The 16308-nt window shown below is 33.4% G+C and overlaps 2 protein-coding genes across 6 annotated transcripts; one reads left to right on the top strand and one right to left on the bottom strand.

Annotated features, from left to right (window-relative positions):
* Window positions 1–741: 741 nt before the first annotated feature.
* On the bottom strand, window positions 742–5332 carry LOC105137598 (uncharacterized). Of its 4 annotated transcripts, XM_011043394.1 has the most exons (3): window positions 2727–5332; window positions 2414–2415; window positions 1783–2012 (listed from the first exon to the last, which is right to left on the bottom strand). In XM_011043394.1, the coding sequence occupies exons 1-3, from the start codon at window positions 4976–4978 to the stop codon at window positions 1891–1893; spliced, it is 2376 nt and encodes a 791-aa protein (XP_011041696.1). In that variant the 5' UTR covers window positions 4979–5332; the 3' UTR covers window positions 1783–1890. The 4 variants fall into 4 exon arrangements, with proteins under 4 accessions (XP_011041699.1, XP_011041697.1, XP_011041696.1 ...); XM_011043397.1 differs by lacking the exons at window positions 1783–2012; window positions 2414–2415 and adding an exon at window positions 742–772 and having other exon boundaries at window positions 2727–5331; XM_011043395.1 differs by lacking the exons at window positions 1783–2012; window positions 2414–2415 and adding an exon at window positions 1055–1257 and having other exon boundaries at window positions 2727–5331.
* Window positions 5333–11453: 6121 nt separating this feature from the next.
* Window positions 11454–16212, top strand: LOC105137597 (peptidyl-prolyl cis-trans isomerase FKBP53-like). Of its 2 annotated transcripts, XM_011043393.1 has the most exons (12): window positions 11454–11550; window positions 11972–12045; window positions 12250–12482; window positions 12636–12775; window positions 13420–13783; window positions 13952–14122; window positions 14504–14768; window positions 15185–15272; window positions 15353–15394; window positions 15477–15525; window positions 15790–15910; window positions 15944–16212. In XM_011043393.1, the coding sequence occupies exons 1-11, from the start codon at window positions 11538–11540 to the stop codon at window positions 15869–15871; spliced, it is 1521 nt and encodes a 506-aa protein (XP_011041695.1). In that variant the 5' UTR covers window positions 11454–11537; the 3' UTR covers window positions 15872–15910; window positions 15944–16212. The 2 variants fall into 2 exon arrangements, with proteins under 2 accessions (XP_011041695.1, XP_011041694.1); XM_011043392.1 differs by having other exon boundaries at window positions 15790–16212.
* The last annotated feature ends 96 nt before the right edge of the window (window positions 16213–16308 follow it).

Here is a 16308-nt window from a genome sequence, read left to right as displayed (position 1 = left end):
ATCACTCCGGCAACATGAATATAGATTCCTAATAATTGGATCTTATGGCAGAACATGGGACCTAGATGGAGCAGGCCAGAGAGGGTTCATGTGTGGGCTTGTGTAGTACTGCATGGATGATATCTAATTTTAGTTTCAACGAGCTGGCATTTTTTTAGCAAAAAACAAAAGAATTCGATTCTACATATGCCACCCACTTGCTACGTTGTAGTCACCAATAATCACCGAAATGTATTGCCTATAAGATCAGGTCATGTTCACTGCAGCATCCCTTTCAACCATTATATGTGCCTCTCCATGCCGGCAGCCCTCCTTGCTTCAGCTTTCCTCAAAGTCTTTTTAGCAGTCATACCAAAGCCTAGGTCTGCAAGGCTTCGAATATCAACTGGGACATCAAAAGTTTCATAAAAGGACCCTGCTGAAGAGAGAGAGCATCGCAAAATTGGAATGTTTAAAATACAGGTTACCAAACACGTATAAACTTGGAAAAAATGATAAACAAATAAATAAAACTGGAGAGAGATAGGTGATGGGAAAGAAGGCCCCTTGGTCCTTACTTTTCCTCGACCATGACTACACAAGCATTGAGATGGACATCCACTCTTCATGGTGGGCTCTGCATTTTCATAAACAGACAACACAGGTGATGCGGACAACTTATATCTGAGAGGAGAGCTTCTTTGAAAACAAAGATTAACTCTCGAATTCTTCCAAGGTTGACTCGTGATCACCGAGCAGGTTCACACTCCCATCAGCTCAAGCCAAGCCTACCCTGCAGCAAAAAAAAAAAAACTTTCCAAACTTTTAACCGTTCTTTTTTTTTTTAACTTTTTTACTTTGCTTTTTTAAAGTCACTGAGAAATTTTACATTCCACCGAGTATATTATCTCTCTAGTCCATATATACATTTTTCACTTGTTTCCACCATGGAACATGCAATGTGCAAATCGCAGTGAGATATTTCACTACATTCCAAATTGAGATATTAAAAAATCCTGCCTCAACTCAGTCAACGTTAACCAAACAAACAAATGCTCCGGAATTGTGGTTATGGCATAGTTTGGGACGACTTATCCTTCTATGGAAACAAGAAAAATATTTGAAATGTCAATAATACAGCACATTAAACTAAAGTCTCAAACTTTTCAGCAGCAAAGCCTTCTTAGGGAACTGAATGGATGGAGATGGCAATGCCACACACGTACTCATTATCTTCAGCAGTGTCGCCTTCGTAATGCTTCCACACAAACAACATGTCTGTATGCCCACCAATAAACAAGACTCGGGAGCCAAAAGGTCAAATCATCAGACTTCTACTACATAGCAACGTAAATTTGAACACTGGATATTAATCCATGGTTCTGGGAGGAGAATTGTTAAAAAATAGGCCCACAAATCGTAATTGGGGAAGTGTCAGCCTGGTTTTTTGACAAATTCCTGAAGATCAATATTGCATTGAACTTCATGCATGGTTATCTGATGATACATAAACCATATGGAGAAAGACAGGAAACAGCATTGGAAGAACTGCAGTTGGATTTTCTTTTTTCCCTTTTACAGGTAACAACATTTCAGAAGGCACCTTGATTTAAACGGTAGTTTTTAGTGGGCTCACATATTCTACATCATTGCTTTATATCATTACTTTCATCATTGTGTTTACACCTTTCCTTTTTAATTATTATTGTTCTGTAACAAAATTATTGTTTCTTCTAAATTAACAGTTTGCCATTTTGGCCATTCAAGTAATCAATTCTTCACTACTTAAAATCACTGATGTAATAAATAAAGCTGGTTGTTACTGTATATGAATTCATTGCAAATGATTCATACAACATTGTCTAATGATGAATAAATCCAGTCGACCCCATTTTTGCAACATTTACTCATCTATTGAGAAAAGCACTCCTGAGAAAGTATTTGTGCTAGTTCACCATATTGGACAAGAAAAACTTGTTTCAAAGTTACTTTGCCTTGACGACACCAGTACCAATGCCAACTTTCTTTGGTTGCTGGTAAAATGAAGAAGGTACTTGCTCAGTTCAAATTCTAAAACACCTACATAGGCCAAAAGGTTTCCAGAAAGTCAAAACCCACAAGCAGCATTTTTTCTGAGGAACTTATCCACTATTGTTTCTAAAAAAATTGCTTTCTCTTGTCTGGCAGGACACTCACAACAAAACGAGGTAACATATCTGGAAGAGGATTGCTTTATATTTCAAGTCACCACAGCAAAGACAGATCATTCAAACGCGGAGAAAAGAACAAAAAAAAAAAAAAAAAAAAAAAAAAAAAAAAAAAAAAAAAAAAAAAAAAAAAAAGATGATAATTCGTGCAAGAGGCTCATAACAAACCAGTTATCAGTTTGTTCAGCTCAATTCATAAAACTATTAGGATGTCTAACGAAGCTAACTTCTGAAATTAGGGGCATTGACTTCGAAGTTAAATAAAACAAACAACATAATTAGTTTGTATTCCTGTGCCATTTTTATGTCTATAACCAGAAAGCCAAAATCATGCCCAGGGAAGATAAAGGATTCATTGAGATCATGCACCGAAACAATTTTAGTGATACATTGTTTTATCCTTCCCAATATATTCTACCCTAATCGTAGCACTCAAATCTTCAACTAGAAGTGACAATGAAAACAAATACAAGAGGAAAAGAATTCAATAAATCCTATACTTTCAGAAGTCTACAGGGGTTAAAAAAAGAAAAACATTACACTGATGGTGCCTCGACAAAGACTTCGTTGAGCATGTCATCTTCACATCCTGCCATGCGGAATAGCTCTCCATCCTTTTCTTCTTCATTTGAGAAATCACGTCTTTCAAGCTTTGCATGAGCTGCGATGAATATCATCTTCTGAGCCCTTTCAAGGCCCACCCTTGAGTTTCTATGGATACAAAACCATTTCATGCAAGACCAATTGCACTTAAACCCGCTTGAGGTCGCATGGAGAAAGATAAGCCTAACTGCAACCTTCCCTAGTGTTTTATAATCACTCAGGCAAGTTTCCCACACTAGCCTGCTGCCTTGAGGATTTGCAATTTTCATCTTTCCAGTCAAAGGGTCTCGCTGTTTAACCTGAACAGCCTGCGCATACAGCGGGTCTAATCCATCTGATCTCCATTTCATAAGCTCCATTAAGGCAACATGAGCTTCTTCCCTGGATGCCAAACGGGTTATAAGCTTATCAACATCCTTTTCCTGCTCATGAGTCAAGCACTTGAAAGGTGGAAGGTATTTTCCACTTGTGTCCCGCATCAAATAACGAGGGTCGAGTATAAACGCAGCAGACCACGCTGGGTGATAGTTCTTTCTGAATCTCTTTTCAACTATTTTCTCAACTTGGCCTTCAGCGATATTGAATCTTGCACACCATTCCTTCACCTTTGCTTTCAGTTCTTGCCAGAGAGGAAGGCAATGCCCTATCAATGGCCGCTCAGCCTCAATCTCTTGAGCCATCCCTCTGATGAGCTTCATTAGTGAATAAACAGCCTCCAACTCATTCCAAAAGGCCTCACTTTGAATCATCCCAGAGACCTCTCTAGCGACAGGATCCTCAACACTCATCAACTTATATGACTCGTCTAAGATAACCATTTGGAGCACACGGGCACAGCTCAATACATCCTCCAACATTGCAGAAACAGGCGCAAAGTCCTTTACACAATCACATTTGCACCAAGGAACTCGAAGCAACCCAGTGTAATCAAGCTCTTGCATCCTGTACTTCTGGAAGCTATTCCTAACTTGAGATGTATTATTTACAAAATTAGCAAGCTTCAAGCAATTCTCAGTAACAGTCTTGAAAAGTTGATGCTCCTTGCTAAAATCCTTGATCAAACTAGTAAACCCCTGAACCTGGCAAGAGAGATTCACCATCCACTGATACTGGATCTCCAAGTTCCTCAATGCCTCAGCCTTGTACTCATCAGAAACTATCCCCACACATCTCTGCAAACCACTACCACATATCCCCGTCACTGCCTCCCACATAATCTCCTCTGCATACTTAGACGACACTGATCCTCCTCCAGTTAACACGGCCTTGTGATACAAAATAGTTCCATTTGGAAGATTTACACTAAACTTAACCAAATTATCTTCCCCACTACAACAATTATTACTCTTCCATCCATTACACGCAACTTGAAAGAACATGGCATCTCTAATTCTAGCTTCCACCTCAGATTTTGCCTCGTGAAACCTATTGTCAAGTCTAGCACCAGACAAGCCTCTCCTTGACAAGCAAGGCAAACCAACTTGATTAAGAAAAGCCCTAAACTTCGGATGATCAAGACTTGAATATGATACTGACCCGCAAACCTCATAAAACCAATCACTCAATAACTCAAGAGCAGAATCAACCTGTTCCTTGTTTAACAAAGGACCAGGTGAGGCTTTTGGACTTTTAAGCCTCTTTACACTATCTTCCAACATTGCTAATGCACCTAAATCCTCTTTTCCACCAGATAACACCAAATCGTGACCTTTTGGAGTAAACCCAGAATTAAAGTAACCAACTTGGTCGCAGTATTTATTTGACTCGACTAAAGCTAGAGACTTTAAAGCAGTACCCATTTGCGAGCTTCTCTTTCTATGATTATTTGAAGGTGGGGAAGGCAAAGAAGATATAGGCAACGGAGAAATTGCTGAATTGGGCCTTGAAACTGATACAAAATTAGAACAAGTTCCTTTCTTGAGATGTTCAGTGGCAGTTCTTGATGGGTTTGAAGCAGAAAAAACAGCTTCACATAAACAACACTTAAGTTTTACTGCTTTAGGGAGATTTGTATCAGGGTTTTTAATCAATATTGGCTCTAAATGAGCCCAATACCATGCCCCTTTACCCTTTATTGCCTTTGTTTTAACAGTAATCAACCCTTCATATCTCTTGTTCACAGCTCTGATTGCTGTGTCTTCATGCAGAGAAATAGAAGGGTCACTTGGTGTTGAACTTGTTGAAGCCATTAGCTAAAACCGCTGTACCCCGCAGTTTACTTCACTTTGATGCTATGTGTGATCTTTCCATGATTCATGAGGTTAGCAAATGGTAAGGTTGGTGGTTGGAGGATGGTTTTAGTGTGAGTGGGAGGTGTTTGTGGAACTGTCTAGCTGAGGTTGAAGTTCGATGGAGGGAGAGAATTCAAGAGAGGATAGAAATGGTGTTTGGTATAGTGCCCTGTGAAGGGACGAGGGTAGAGAGGAAATGCAAGGTTTTGTAGAAAAAAAACATTTTCTACATCAGACCTTTAGTGGTTTGTTCTGTGATTGTTTGCCGTGCGAGGAGGGAGGACTTTATCCTGAGACAAGCAAAAACAATAGCTTACCTCTGTAAATTGCAAGGGAATTAAAAGAATTTAGTTAGTTTTTGTAATTTATTTAAAAAATATAGATATAAAAAAATAACTTATAAAATGTACTATCTATAAAAGATAATAAAAATATTTTCATCTAAATTTCTTTATTCTAATTACTTTTTTTTATTTTTTTGAAGTGAATCGTAAAAAATAACTTTAAATTACTCATGATCATATCCATTATTATTTTTTATTTATTTATTTATTAATAAAATAATTTAATCTTCATTGATTACAAAGCATGTTTTATTAAACTGGATTCAGGTTTCATCTTAAATCTAACTCGATGTGAAACCTAGTTAATGAATTAATAATGTTAAATATAAGAAAAATTAATTTAGTGGTTTTTTAAACTTAAATTGCATTAAAAAAAAAAAAAAAAAAACAGAATCTCTTTTTGAAGGTGTCTTGGACAGTCATTCCCATCCAAAACATTAATTTCTTGCATCCCTCCCTTGGATAGAACAACTTGACGTTCAATACAAAATCCAAAAGCATGTTTCTGCCTGAATTGAACTGTACGACGATGTGAAGTTTCTGACAAATTTAAATTCTGTGATTGCACTGAGAAGTTTCTGAGAAATTTAAATTCTAGTGAGATGAAATCTCTCTCAGCATGATATCATGTTTAGATTTTTTTTGTCTTTATATTTTAAAATTATTTAAAAAAAATTAAATTTTTATTTAAAATTAATAATTTTTTAGTGTTTTTAAATTATTTTAATAAATTAATATTAAAAATAATTTTAAAAAAATAAAAAATATATTAAAAAACAACAATAAACAGTACCATCTTCTAAAATTACGGAAACGTTGTGATGTTGTCATATAAATATAATAATACTAAAATTACAGGAATTATAGGATAACCTTTTACCGTCTGGATTCCTTAGTTTTATTATTTTATTGCATCCAAATTGTTTATTCGTGGAATGGTTTGGGAATGCAGTTTAAGTTATATTTTTAAAAAATTAAAAAGAATTATTAAAATTTAATATGATTTATATATTTTAAATTATTTTAATATATTAATATTAAAAATAATTTTTAAAAAATAAAAAAATATCATAACCATGTATTTTAGCATAAATAATTATTTAAAAAATAACCATTATTACATTATTAAACATACACTTCATCAAACTTAAAAAACCTGTTTCACTCAGGTTAATTTTTTTATCGAATCAAATAAAATAATAATTTTGCTAGACTTATTTAAAATAATCAGAATTTCAGTAATTCAATTGATCTAGGTAAATATATTCTAAGCCCGGCCATATTAACACTGAAATGTTAAAATAATATTATTTTAATAAAAAATACTAATTTAACAATCTAATTACTCAAGTTTTTTTTTTAAATCCAACCAGCTTATTTAGATTTTTTGTTTTTATGAAAATTATTAATTAAAATTAATTTAATAACTTGTTGATTCCAGTTTTTTCCAAGTTAACCCGAATACGAGAACAGTGGCCATATCTCAAAACCGAGGAACACTAATTTGTAGGGTTTTTGTTCATATCAAGAGGGAAAGAGCAAGTAAAAGAGCTGACATTTTATTGACGGTAAGGGAAGAATTTTGTGCGACATGACGAATATTATTGCCACAGAAGAGACAGTGACACACGGGGAAAGAAAAGGGATAAAATTTAACTATTTAGGTGGTGGTAAAGTGATAAAAATTTAGAATTAAAAGGTTTGTTCTTTGTGGTCTCAGGTTTGAGTTCTTGGTTGCTCATATGATGGCCACTGGAGACTTATATGGTCGCTAACTTCAGAGCTCATGGAATTAATCGTGGTACGCAAGCTGGCCCGAACACCCACGTTGATCTAAACAAAAAAAAAGGAATAGAATTTTTAATTTTTAATTTTTAATTTTTTCCCTCTCCAAGTGCTTGACGAGGTCAAGTTTCGTGGTGTTGTCTGTCTTCAAGCATGTGTCGGAATCGAAGAACAACACCGGATGAACTCATGTCTCTAAAGCAATATTTTGTATGATTATTCTGCATTAATTATGGCCATGAACGGTGCAATTGAGCTAATTTACTTGCCATTAATCACCTGAAGATGATGGCAAAATCATGCTTCAATTTTATTTTCTTCCATGTCAAGAGATGAATCCAGCATTAAATGGTCAACTGACTCACCTAACTACAATCGAAACTTACCATCTTCTCAGTAAATAAATATCTCCAAACTGTATATAACAATAATTGTAGGAATTATAATTATTAAAATTTGCTTAGTAGTTTGATTAGGTGATTCTGCTTTGCTTAGGTCGACTTTGTTTTAAAACTATTTTGTATATTCACTGGTTAAATTTGAGTAACTCAACAAATTAATTTAAATGTTTTTATTAATTTAGTTAAAATGATTTTTTAAAAAAATATCCAAGACAGCTTATTTCAGTTTTTATTTTAATTTTTTTTATCTAAAACAATTTTGTTTTATGATTTATATAAATTAACTCAGGGGTTTAAATTTTTAGTCACGTCAGACTTTAAGTTCAAGTTGGGTCTAATAATTATGACAAAAATCAATCTTTGATATGAAAATAAATTGAATTCCACTTCTTGCACTTAACCAAGACAGTGTTTAGATGAATTTGTATTTTTTGAAATTTTAAAAAGTTTTTTATTTTTATTTAAAATTATTTTTTTTATGTTTTTAAATTGTTTTGGTATACTAATAGCAATAATAATTTTAAAATAATAAAAAATATATTAATTTAATATATTTTTAAATAAAAAATATTTTAAAACATCATCTCCATTATATTATGAAGCACCCCTTGAATGTCTATAGAGAACTCATGGGATCTATGTTATCATATAGCAGTTGACATTCCCAGAAAATAAAGCAAACAAAAACACTAATAGCAATAGAATCTCCTCGTTTTATTTTCTCAACAAAGTTCACTTAAGGTGTGTGATTTTCCTCATGGTGTTGATAAGCTTAATGGCATCAATTTGAGGCTTATGCCTTTAATTATTCTAGAATTTCAAGTGTAAGTGCCTTTCAAAAACTATTTTTTATTTTTAAATATATTAAAATAATATATTAATTTATTTTTATTTTTGAATCAACTTGTTCAAATCATCAAGAAAATATCAATTTAATAATTTTTAATGATAAACATTGCTTTAAAGAACTTTAAAATGCAGAATCCACGGAAATCTCAAACAAGACATCATGAAATACCATGGCTTTTAGTTGTTAACCACACCTTTTTAATTGTTTTAATTATGATTTACCCTAACAATGAAAACAAAGAATTCATGAAACCTCATGACATGCCATGATTGATACAATACAGCAAGGAATGTAAAGTCAAAAAGGCATTTTTTTTTTTTGTTGTTGAGACCGTAAGACATGACATTCTAACCTAAAGCAAGATGTGTTGTCTAACCCTAAAGTTTAATAATACATAAGGCCCTACTCCAATTTATTAGGTAAATTTGGAATCTCAAGTTCACTTATGCTTTTGATTTTTGGATGTATGGATCCATCAATTGATTGGTGCCCACTTTTCACACTCATGAACTCAGAAAATAAAACATTTATCTGCATTCACTCACACAAATATATATAAATAACATATATATTATTTTTAATAAATAATTTGTGATTTTTTTTTATCATAAGGATCATCGATTATATATAAAAAAGGTTTAGACTTTTTAAAATACATCACTATATTTGAGGAGTTTTTTTTTTAAAAAAAAAAACCAAGGAAGAATTCGGCTGGCATAGCTTTTTTATTATTTGTATTCTTTTTACTTTTGAAACATGAACGCACCCTTTATTTATTTACTATAGCGGGGATGGAAGGCGGTAAAATTTTAGTTACATTGATTTTGTCTTATTATGACAAATAAACTTATATTTTCATATAAATAAATAATTTTTTTAACTATGTTATCATATGATTGATGAAATTTTCGATCAGTGAATAAAAAATTAAGATTATTGGTATATTAAAAAACCCTAGCTCCCAAATCATGATGGCATCGATTGAGATATTGAGCTAGAGCTGGTGGTTAGCAGTAAAGTTTGAGAGGGGAAAAAAAATCAATAAAGTCGACCACCAACTCTCCTTCTCTCTTCCTTTAAAATGATTCGGATAAAATAAAAGTGTGTTTGTTTTCAAGTTTTTTTATTAAAAAATATTAAATTAAATTTTTATTTTTTTTATAATTTCAACGGCTATCAAAAATAAAATATTATTTAAATATATTTTTAATTAACAATATTTTTATAAAAATATCGTATTTGGTATTATTAAGGAGCACAATATTTCATGGATTGAAAAAAAAATTATATATTAACATATATGTGCATGTGTTATAAATTTTAACTTTACATTAATAATTTTTTTTATTTTTTTCTGGGGATATGATGGTGGAATCCAACTTTAAAATCAAAACTATATGATAAAAATATAATACCTTACAAAATTTATCTTCAGTTCTACGTTAGCAGAATAAACTTTGTGAACTTTCCTCGCCTTTCCTTTTCAATCAAAAGAAAAAACATCTTCCAACGTTCTGAATTATGCTTGGTGATTCTGTTGCTGACCCATCAAGCTGCAAAAATTGAAATTTCAAACCTCCTTTTTGGAGGTTCTTTTTTTTTTTTTTTTTTCTTCTTGGTGTGCTCTAAGCTACAACTCTATACCTACATTGGTTTGCGGTTTAAGAAACCCATTTGCAATTATTATTATTATTATTTCTGGTCTAGCCAGTAGCCACCATCAAGAACGCAGCCTTGCAAGGGAAGGGGTTACTGTCTATTGGAACGCAAATTATTTGTATAATACATACAGAATATATATATTATTACAAAAGGTGGAAAGGTTATTACACTCCAATTATGCAAAGCAATTTTTTTTTGATATATGTTTAATACATCTAAGCTTGAAGAACAATTCTAATTACCACTTCTGGATGATGTAATTATGGTGTTATATCTTATAAACGGTACCACAGCTATTTTAGCTACGATTCTATTGAAAATTTTGGGTTCCAATATTTTTTGATAAATTAAATATAAATTGCTTTGAATAATTATAAAACCGGGATTAATTTGATAAGTTAATATAAAATTTAAACTTAACTATACTTTTTTTTTTAAAAAAAACTTAATTAATCCACTTAATAATTCAATCCTCAATTTATTTGTTTTTTTCATTAAAATAATTTTTTTTATTTTTTTATTTTGATATCAAGTTTTATAACTGTTATCGGGGTCTAAGTATAATAAAAAAAGGGTAACTATTAATTTAATAATTTTAAAATTACTTTAAATTATAAAACAAACACTTAATCTCTCTATGATGGTGATTGGTAACTTTGATAAACATTCACATCCGTAACATTAATTTCTTGTGTTTCTTTCTTTCTTTTTTTTTCGTGTGGATAAGTGTTCTGTCTGAATAGAATTGTAGAATGATGTGAAGTCTCCGACAAATTTAAATTCACTGTACATTCTTATTATTCTTATTATTATTATTATTTTTTGATAAAGTTAAATTATAATGAGATGAGATTCCTCTAAGCATGACAGCATAGGTACAAGTTGTGAACTAGTGGGGCTTCTCAAGTATTTTCCTTTATTACTTGTAGTTAATTCTTCAATTATTTTTATCCAATTTTTTTTTTATGATTTAATAGATTTTACATTTTTAGAGAGAAAAAAATTAAAAAATATAATATTATTTTATTATAAATATTGATTTTATGGGGAAGTCTCCGGGTCGGACAAATTTAATCAAAATGTGTTTCGTATTTGGGTCTACATGGGCCTCATTAAAATAGCATCATCATCATCTACATACTCAATGGACCAATTTAATCACTGTTCAAAGCCCATTTTTCCGAGGCTCAATCACTACAAGCAAGAAAACAGGGATGGGCAAAAAGAAAACACGTGTTATCATTCCAATGCGGTATTATTCTTTTTTCCAATGGGCCAATCACTACAAACAAGAAAACAGGGAAGGGCAAAAAGGAAACACGTGTTATCATTCCAATGCGGTATCACGAACTTTCTGTGTTACGCTTGACCACCAGCCTAAACTCTTAAAACACGGAAGCTGAGGTTTTTAAGGAAGAGTAAAGGCACGTTTAGGGTTTTAGATAGAGAGCTGCTTCGAACCAGAGAACAAAACGATGAGCTTTTGGGGTATGTATTTCAATCAATTTCCAGTTGCTGAAACTAATGGTTGTCATCCTTTCATGCTTTAGTCCATTGTCTTGACGTGTTTGGCTGCTTAGAAATCATGGGGCAATTGTCTTATCCGTAATCTGATTTTTCCCGCTTTCTTTGTTTGTATTTTTGTTGTAAAATTTGGATTTTTTAAAGTTTATTGGAATCTAAATGGTGATATTGAAGTGGTTTTTTTTTTTTTAAAAAAAATGTTCAATGAGAAAATGGATTTTTTTTTTTAAAAAAATGTTTTTAGATTTTGAATGTTGGTTTTTGTTCTTAATTTCTGGTCTTTTTAGCTTGTAGGAATTTAAAATGTTGATACTGAGATGAGGTTTTAATTGGTCTGGTCGTTGAATGTTGTTTTTGATGTTTTATGTGTTGATATGCTATTTAGGCATTGAAGTGAAACCAGGCAAGCCTTACCCTTATCACTCTGATGATGTGCAAGGAAAGCTTCGGGTAACACAGGCATGTATGACTAGGCCAATCCATTCTATTATTAATTCTGAGCTTTTAAAGTGAAATTGCATAAATTTTTATATTTTGAGGTTTAACTTAGTGTTGGCCTTCCAGTATTGGTTTGTTGTGGAATGGCTGTCGTTATATTGCTGGATCATCTCTTAATTACATTTCTGTTCTTGAGTTGTTGACTTGTGCCGTGTTACAATTCAGGCAACTTTGGGCCTTGGCTCGTCAGAAGAAAGGTGCATACTCCAGTGTTCAGTTGCATACAAGAGTCCAATTTTCTTATGTTCATTGCTACCAGGGAAATCTGAAAGTTGCTCTTTGAATCTTGAATTTTCTGATGAGTTAGTAGCGTTCTCTGTGATTGGACCACGAAGCATTCATCTTTGTGGTTATTTTGATTCTGAAAAAGGAGATCACCTCCGAGATGAATATGAATGGTATCCTTTTCACTAGTTTTTCTGGGCTTGTATTTTAGTTGTTATTCCCCACCCACCTCAAGTAATTATAGTTATTTTGAAGCCAGTGCAAAATTGTTTGGCTGAATTAAATTTTTTCATTACTTTGTTCTTCTTAATTCTACAAATTTTAAGTGATTCGGGTGAGACTATTGCTGACACGGAATCAGACGAGTCCAGCGAATATGATTATGATGATGAATATGATGATGACTTCATTGATGATGACAATGATCTTCAAATTTATCCCCCTTCGCCTGTTCCCAATGGTGGAGGTAATTTGATTAAATATGTTTCATCTTTATATTCACAAGGTTCATTTCCCCTTATTCTGTTTCTTTGAGGTCTATCTAGCTTCTAAACGAGTTTTAAAAGCTGTGACTATATACTTGTATGATGAAATACTTGATCTAGTTCCAACATGGTCATCAAATCTGGAGCTGGTGCCACAGAATGTGTCCATATATTTGGAGTTCTGTTCGAAATAAATCTCTGTTAGTATTAGTACATCGAGACTGTTGGCTGTTTAATATTTCTGCAAGATATAAATAGTTAAAAGTATGAGTCAAAAAGATTAGGAGGAAAGCTTTGGAATGCTTTGAAACTCGGAAGATTTTTTAAGACATGGTAATTCTAGTTAATGAATTTTATATGTTTATATACGCCAAAGAAAATTTACCTCAAACTTGTCCACATACTGTCATGACATTTCTGTGTTGTCACAATATATCATATTTACTCCACTAAGAGTTCATAATTTATTGTCCTCGTCTAGTGAAAAAGTGGTCTTCCAATGTTTGGTGGCGGTTTAACTTTATGTCAAATGTGCTTGCTGGCACACCTGGTATTTGATTTTTATGATTACTGGCAGCAACTAACCAAAGATGTTTACTTCACTTAAATTTGCTCCTTATTTTAGTTGTAATCGAGGAGATAACTGAAGATGACAAACCTAAAAAAGAAAATGGCAAGTCTAAACGAATAAAGAAGAAGAATAATCAATCAAGCGACCAGGAAGACCAAAACCATTCCCAACGACAAATTGTTCTTAAGAGGGATGCATGTATTTCAGTTCTGGAAAGTGAAGATGAAGATGGTTTTCCAATTTCTTCCCCGGCAAAAAGAAAAGTTACTGTTCCAGAGCCCCAAGCAGAAATAAATGGACAAAAAGATAAGGAAACAACCCAAGAAACAAAGAACAAGATAGCTAGAGAGGATAATGATGACACTACTGGCAAAAAGAGAAAGGTTAAAAGCATTGATGAAGACGGTCAACCAGAAAGGTGAGACCATCCATAACTGGGTGTTTTTTTTCTAAAAACAATTTTCATTTTTTCTTAGGGGACAGCTTGGTTGTGTTATTAGGCTGCACTTTCCAAGAGCAGGGAGTTTGCTTTACATTTGACTTGTCAATTCTATCTTCTAAAGTGGCTCTTGAATTTTGATGGCAGCAAAACGAAGAAGAAGAAGATGAACAAGAAGAAGCAAAGAGAACAAGGTGCAGAGGAAAAGATTGATGAAATGGATGATAAGGAAGAGAACAACAATGCCTCTAGAGATGAAATCAAGCCTGAGGAAGTGAAAAGGCAGGATTCTACTGATGAAAACAAACACGATCAGAGGTGAGAACCAAAGTCTATTATTTTGCAATATGGAATGTTGTTACTATTGCCTGTCAAAGATTCAAATTTGTCCGTTCTTATGATGTGTGTCCATGTGTCATTGAATGTGGAAATGTGCCTGGGCCCGGTCTAATTTAATAAGTATGTGAACTCTCTGTTTTTAAACTAGGAGTTTCTCTCCAAATAATCTCACCACACACGTTGAAAGGTTCACAATAACGGGAAATGGCTTAGGATTTTTTCATCTCCCCCCTGCCTCTCTCTAGCGTGAATGGATGCATGGATGCTGGTATTGGTGAATGGAGGTTTTTATGGAAGCCTGATTACTAGTGTTATTTTTTAGCTTTTATTTAAATATGTTGCTACTGAACCCGTTTGCAGGGGCCTTGACACTGATGCAGATAGTATGCCTGGTGATGATTCATCTGATAAAAAAAAGAAGAAAAAGAAGAAGAAGAAGACCTTGGATAGTGGAACAACAACCAAGGAACAAGCTGTGGGAGGTGAAGCCAAATCTTTGTTGGATTCTGAAGATAAGAAATCTACAACCAAGTCTTCACAAGTTAGAACCTTCTCAAATGGATTGGTTATTGAAGAATTATCAATGGGAAAACCAGATGGTAAACGTGCTTGTCCCAGGAGTCAGGTAGCTCTTCGCCTCGTATTTGACTATTGATCAACCAGCCTGCAAAGCCAAAGTCATTTTTTTTTTCCAAGCACTTGTTTAATTATTTTTTCCTATGCTCATTACACTCCGAATAGAGGAAATTGGTTAACTGTGTTAAAATTAAGCATGCTGTTTTTGTAATTAGTGCTTGAATTAGTTTGATAATATGAAATGTTCAAATTTGTCACCTTATACGGTGGCATGCTTCTGAGTTGCCTCTGTCAGTTACTGGCTTGCTGTATTGTTGATGATTTCATACAAGCAAGATGCAAGTTCACCCATATTTACAGTAACCTAATTGGTGTGTTTTTTATTTTCCAGAAGTTATTGATTAAAAGAATGCAAAAGGTCGTTCAATCAACTGAAATTATCATTTTTTTTTTTTTGAGTTTCAGGTCAGTGTGCACTACATTGGTAAGCTGAAGAAGAATGACAAAATATTTGACTCTAATGTTGGAAGAGCTCCCTTTAAATTCCGCCTAGGTACACAATTTGGACTGTAGTCATTGGATAAGAAATACTTGATTTTGTGATGATTAAATTACTTTCATGTGATCATGCAGGTGTTGGACAAGTCATAAAGGGATGGGATGTTGGAGTTAATGGTAGGCATATTAATGTTTAAGAATTAATTTGTATGTTTAATTCATTATAAGTATATTTACATGTTTATGTGTTAACCCTCAGGCATGCGGGTTGGTGACAAAAGGAGACTCACAATTCCACCATCGATGGGGTAAGCTATAGCTACCACATCAGTGATTGTTCACTCTGGCTAAGTTCATTAGATTTGATCTGCATGATTACTTTTGGACAATACCTAATCCAATGCCTTATCTGTTGCTTCCTGCGTGGCATGATATAAGTTCATTATCGAATTCTTTGCCTTTGGGGTCCATCTGTTAAACCCTTTAAGCAGGGTTTTTGAAATTTGTTGAAATCTTCTTTATTAAGCCTTCCTTGCCTGCCAAAGTAACTTACCGTGTAATATTTTATGCAGTTATGGAGAACAGGGTGCTGGTGGGAAAATACCGCCACACTCATGGCTTGTCTTTGATGTTGAGTTGGTGAACGTTCGGTGATCATCCTTCTATACGCTCTTTTTCGGCTTTTGAAGTCATTGGCAGCTTTGATAGACAGTGGGTTTAGAATCATGGTTTTTCCGCTCGGTGTTTTAATTGCGGGCTTGTGTTACAAAACTGCAAGTTCGCCCCCATCATATGATCTTTAGTGTCAAGAAGGGTGTTGTGAGCAAAATTTTTGGTAAAAACTAGCTGATTCTGTTTCAGCAGTGAATTATCTTTTGAACCCGTAATTTCACTGTAGCAACAAGAATTGTTTAATACATCGAGAAAGATCCCCATCGTATGTCTTTCTCTTAATCATGTAGGATTCATATGCTGTTAGTAATGTTTCTTAATCAATATCCTTTTGATATATACACGTACATAAAGCCATATATAATTAAGAACAATTTTAAAGGGTTAGGGTGACGGACCAACGGTGAGCGGGGTATCGT

This window comes from Populus euphratica, unplaced genomic scaffold (assembly GCF_000495115.2).
Source record: "Populus euphratica unplaced genomic scaffold, PopEup_1.0 scaffold149.1, whole genome shotgun sequence".
Classification (NCBI taxonomy): Eukaryota; Viridiplantae; Streptophyta; class Magnoliopsida; order Malpighiales; family Salicaceae; genus Populus; species Populus euphratica.
This window is presented reverse-complemented; position numbering and strand designations above follow the sequence as displayed.

Bases quoted from the DNA above. Each gene is read 5' to 3' on its own strand.
- LOC105137598 (XM_011043394.1), bottom strand. From the start codon at position 4,978: ATGGCTTCAACAAGTTCAACACCAAGTGACCCTTCTATTTCTCTGCAT.
- LOC105137597 (XM_011043393.1), top strand. The intron at 14,769-15,184 runs GTAGCTCTTCGC...TTTGAGTTTCAG, and splicing joins GTGCTTGTCCCAGGAGTCAG to GTCAGTGTGCACTACATTGG. The intron at 15,395-15,476 runs GTAGGCATATTA...GTTAACCCTCAG, and splicing joins ATGGGATGTTGGAGTTAATG to GCATGCGGGTTGGTGACAAA.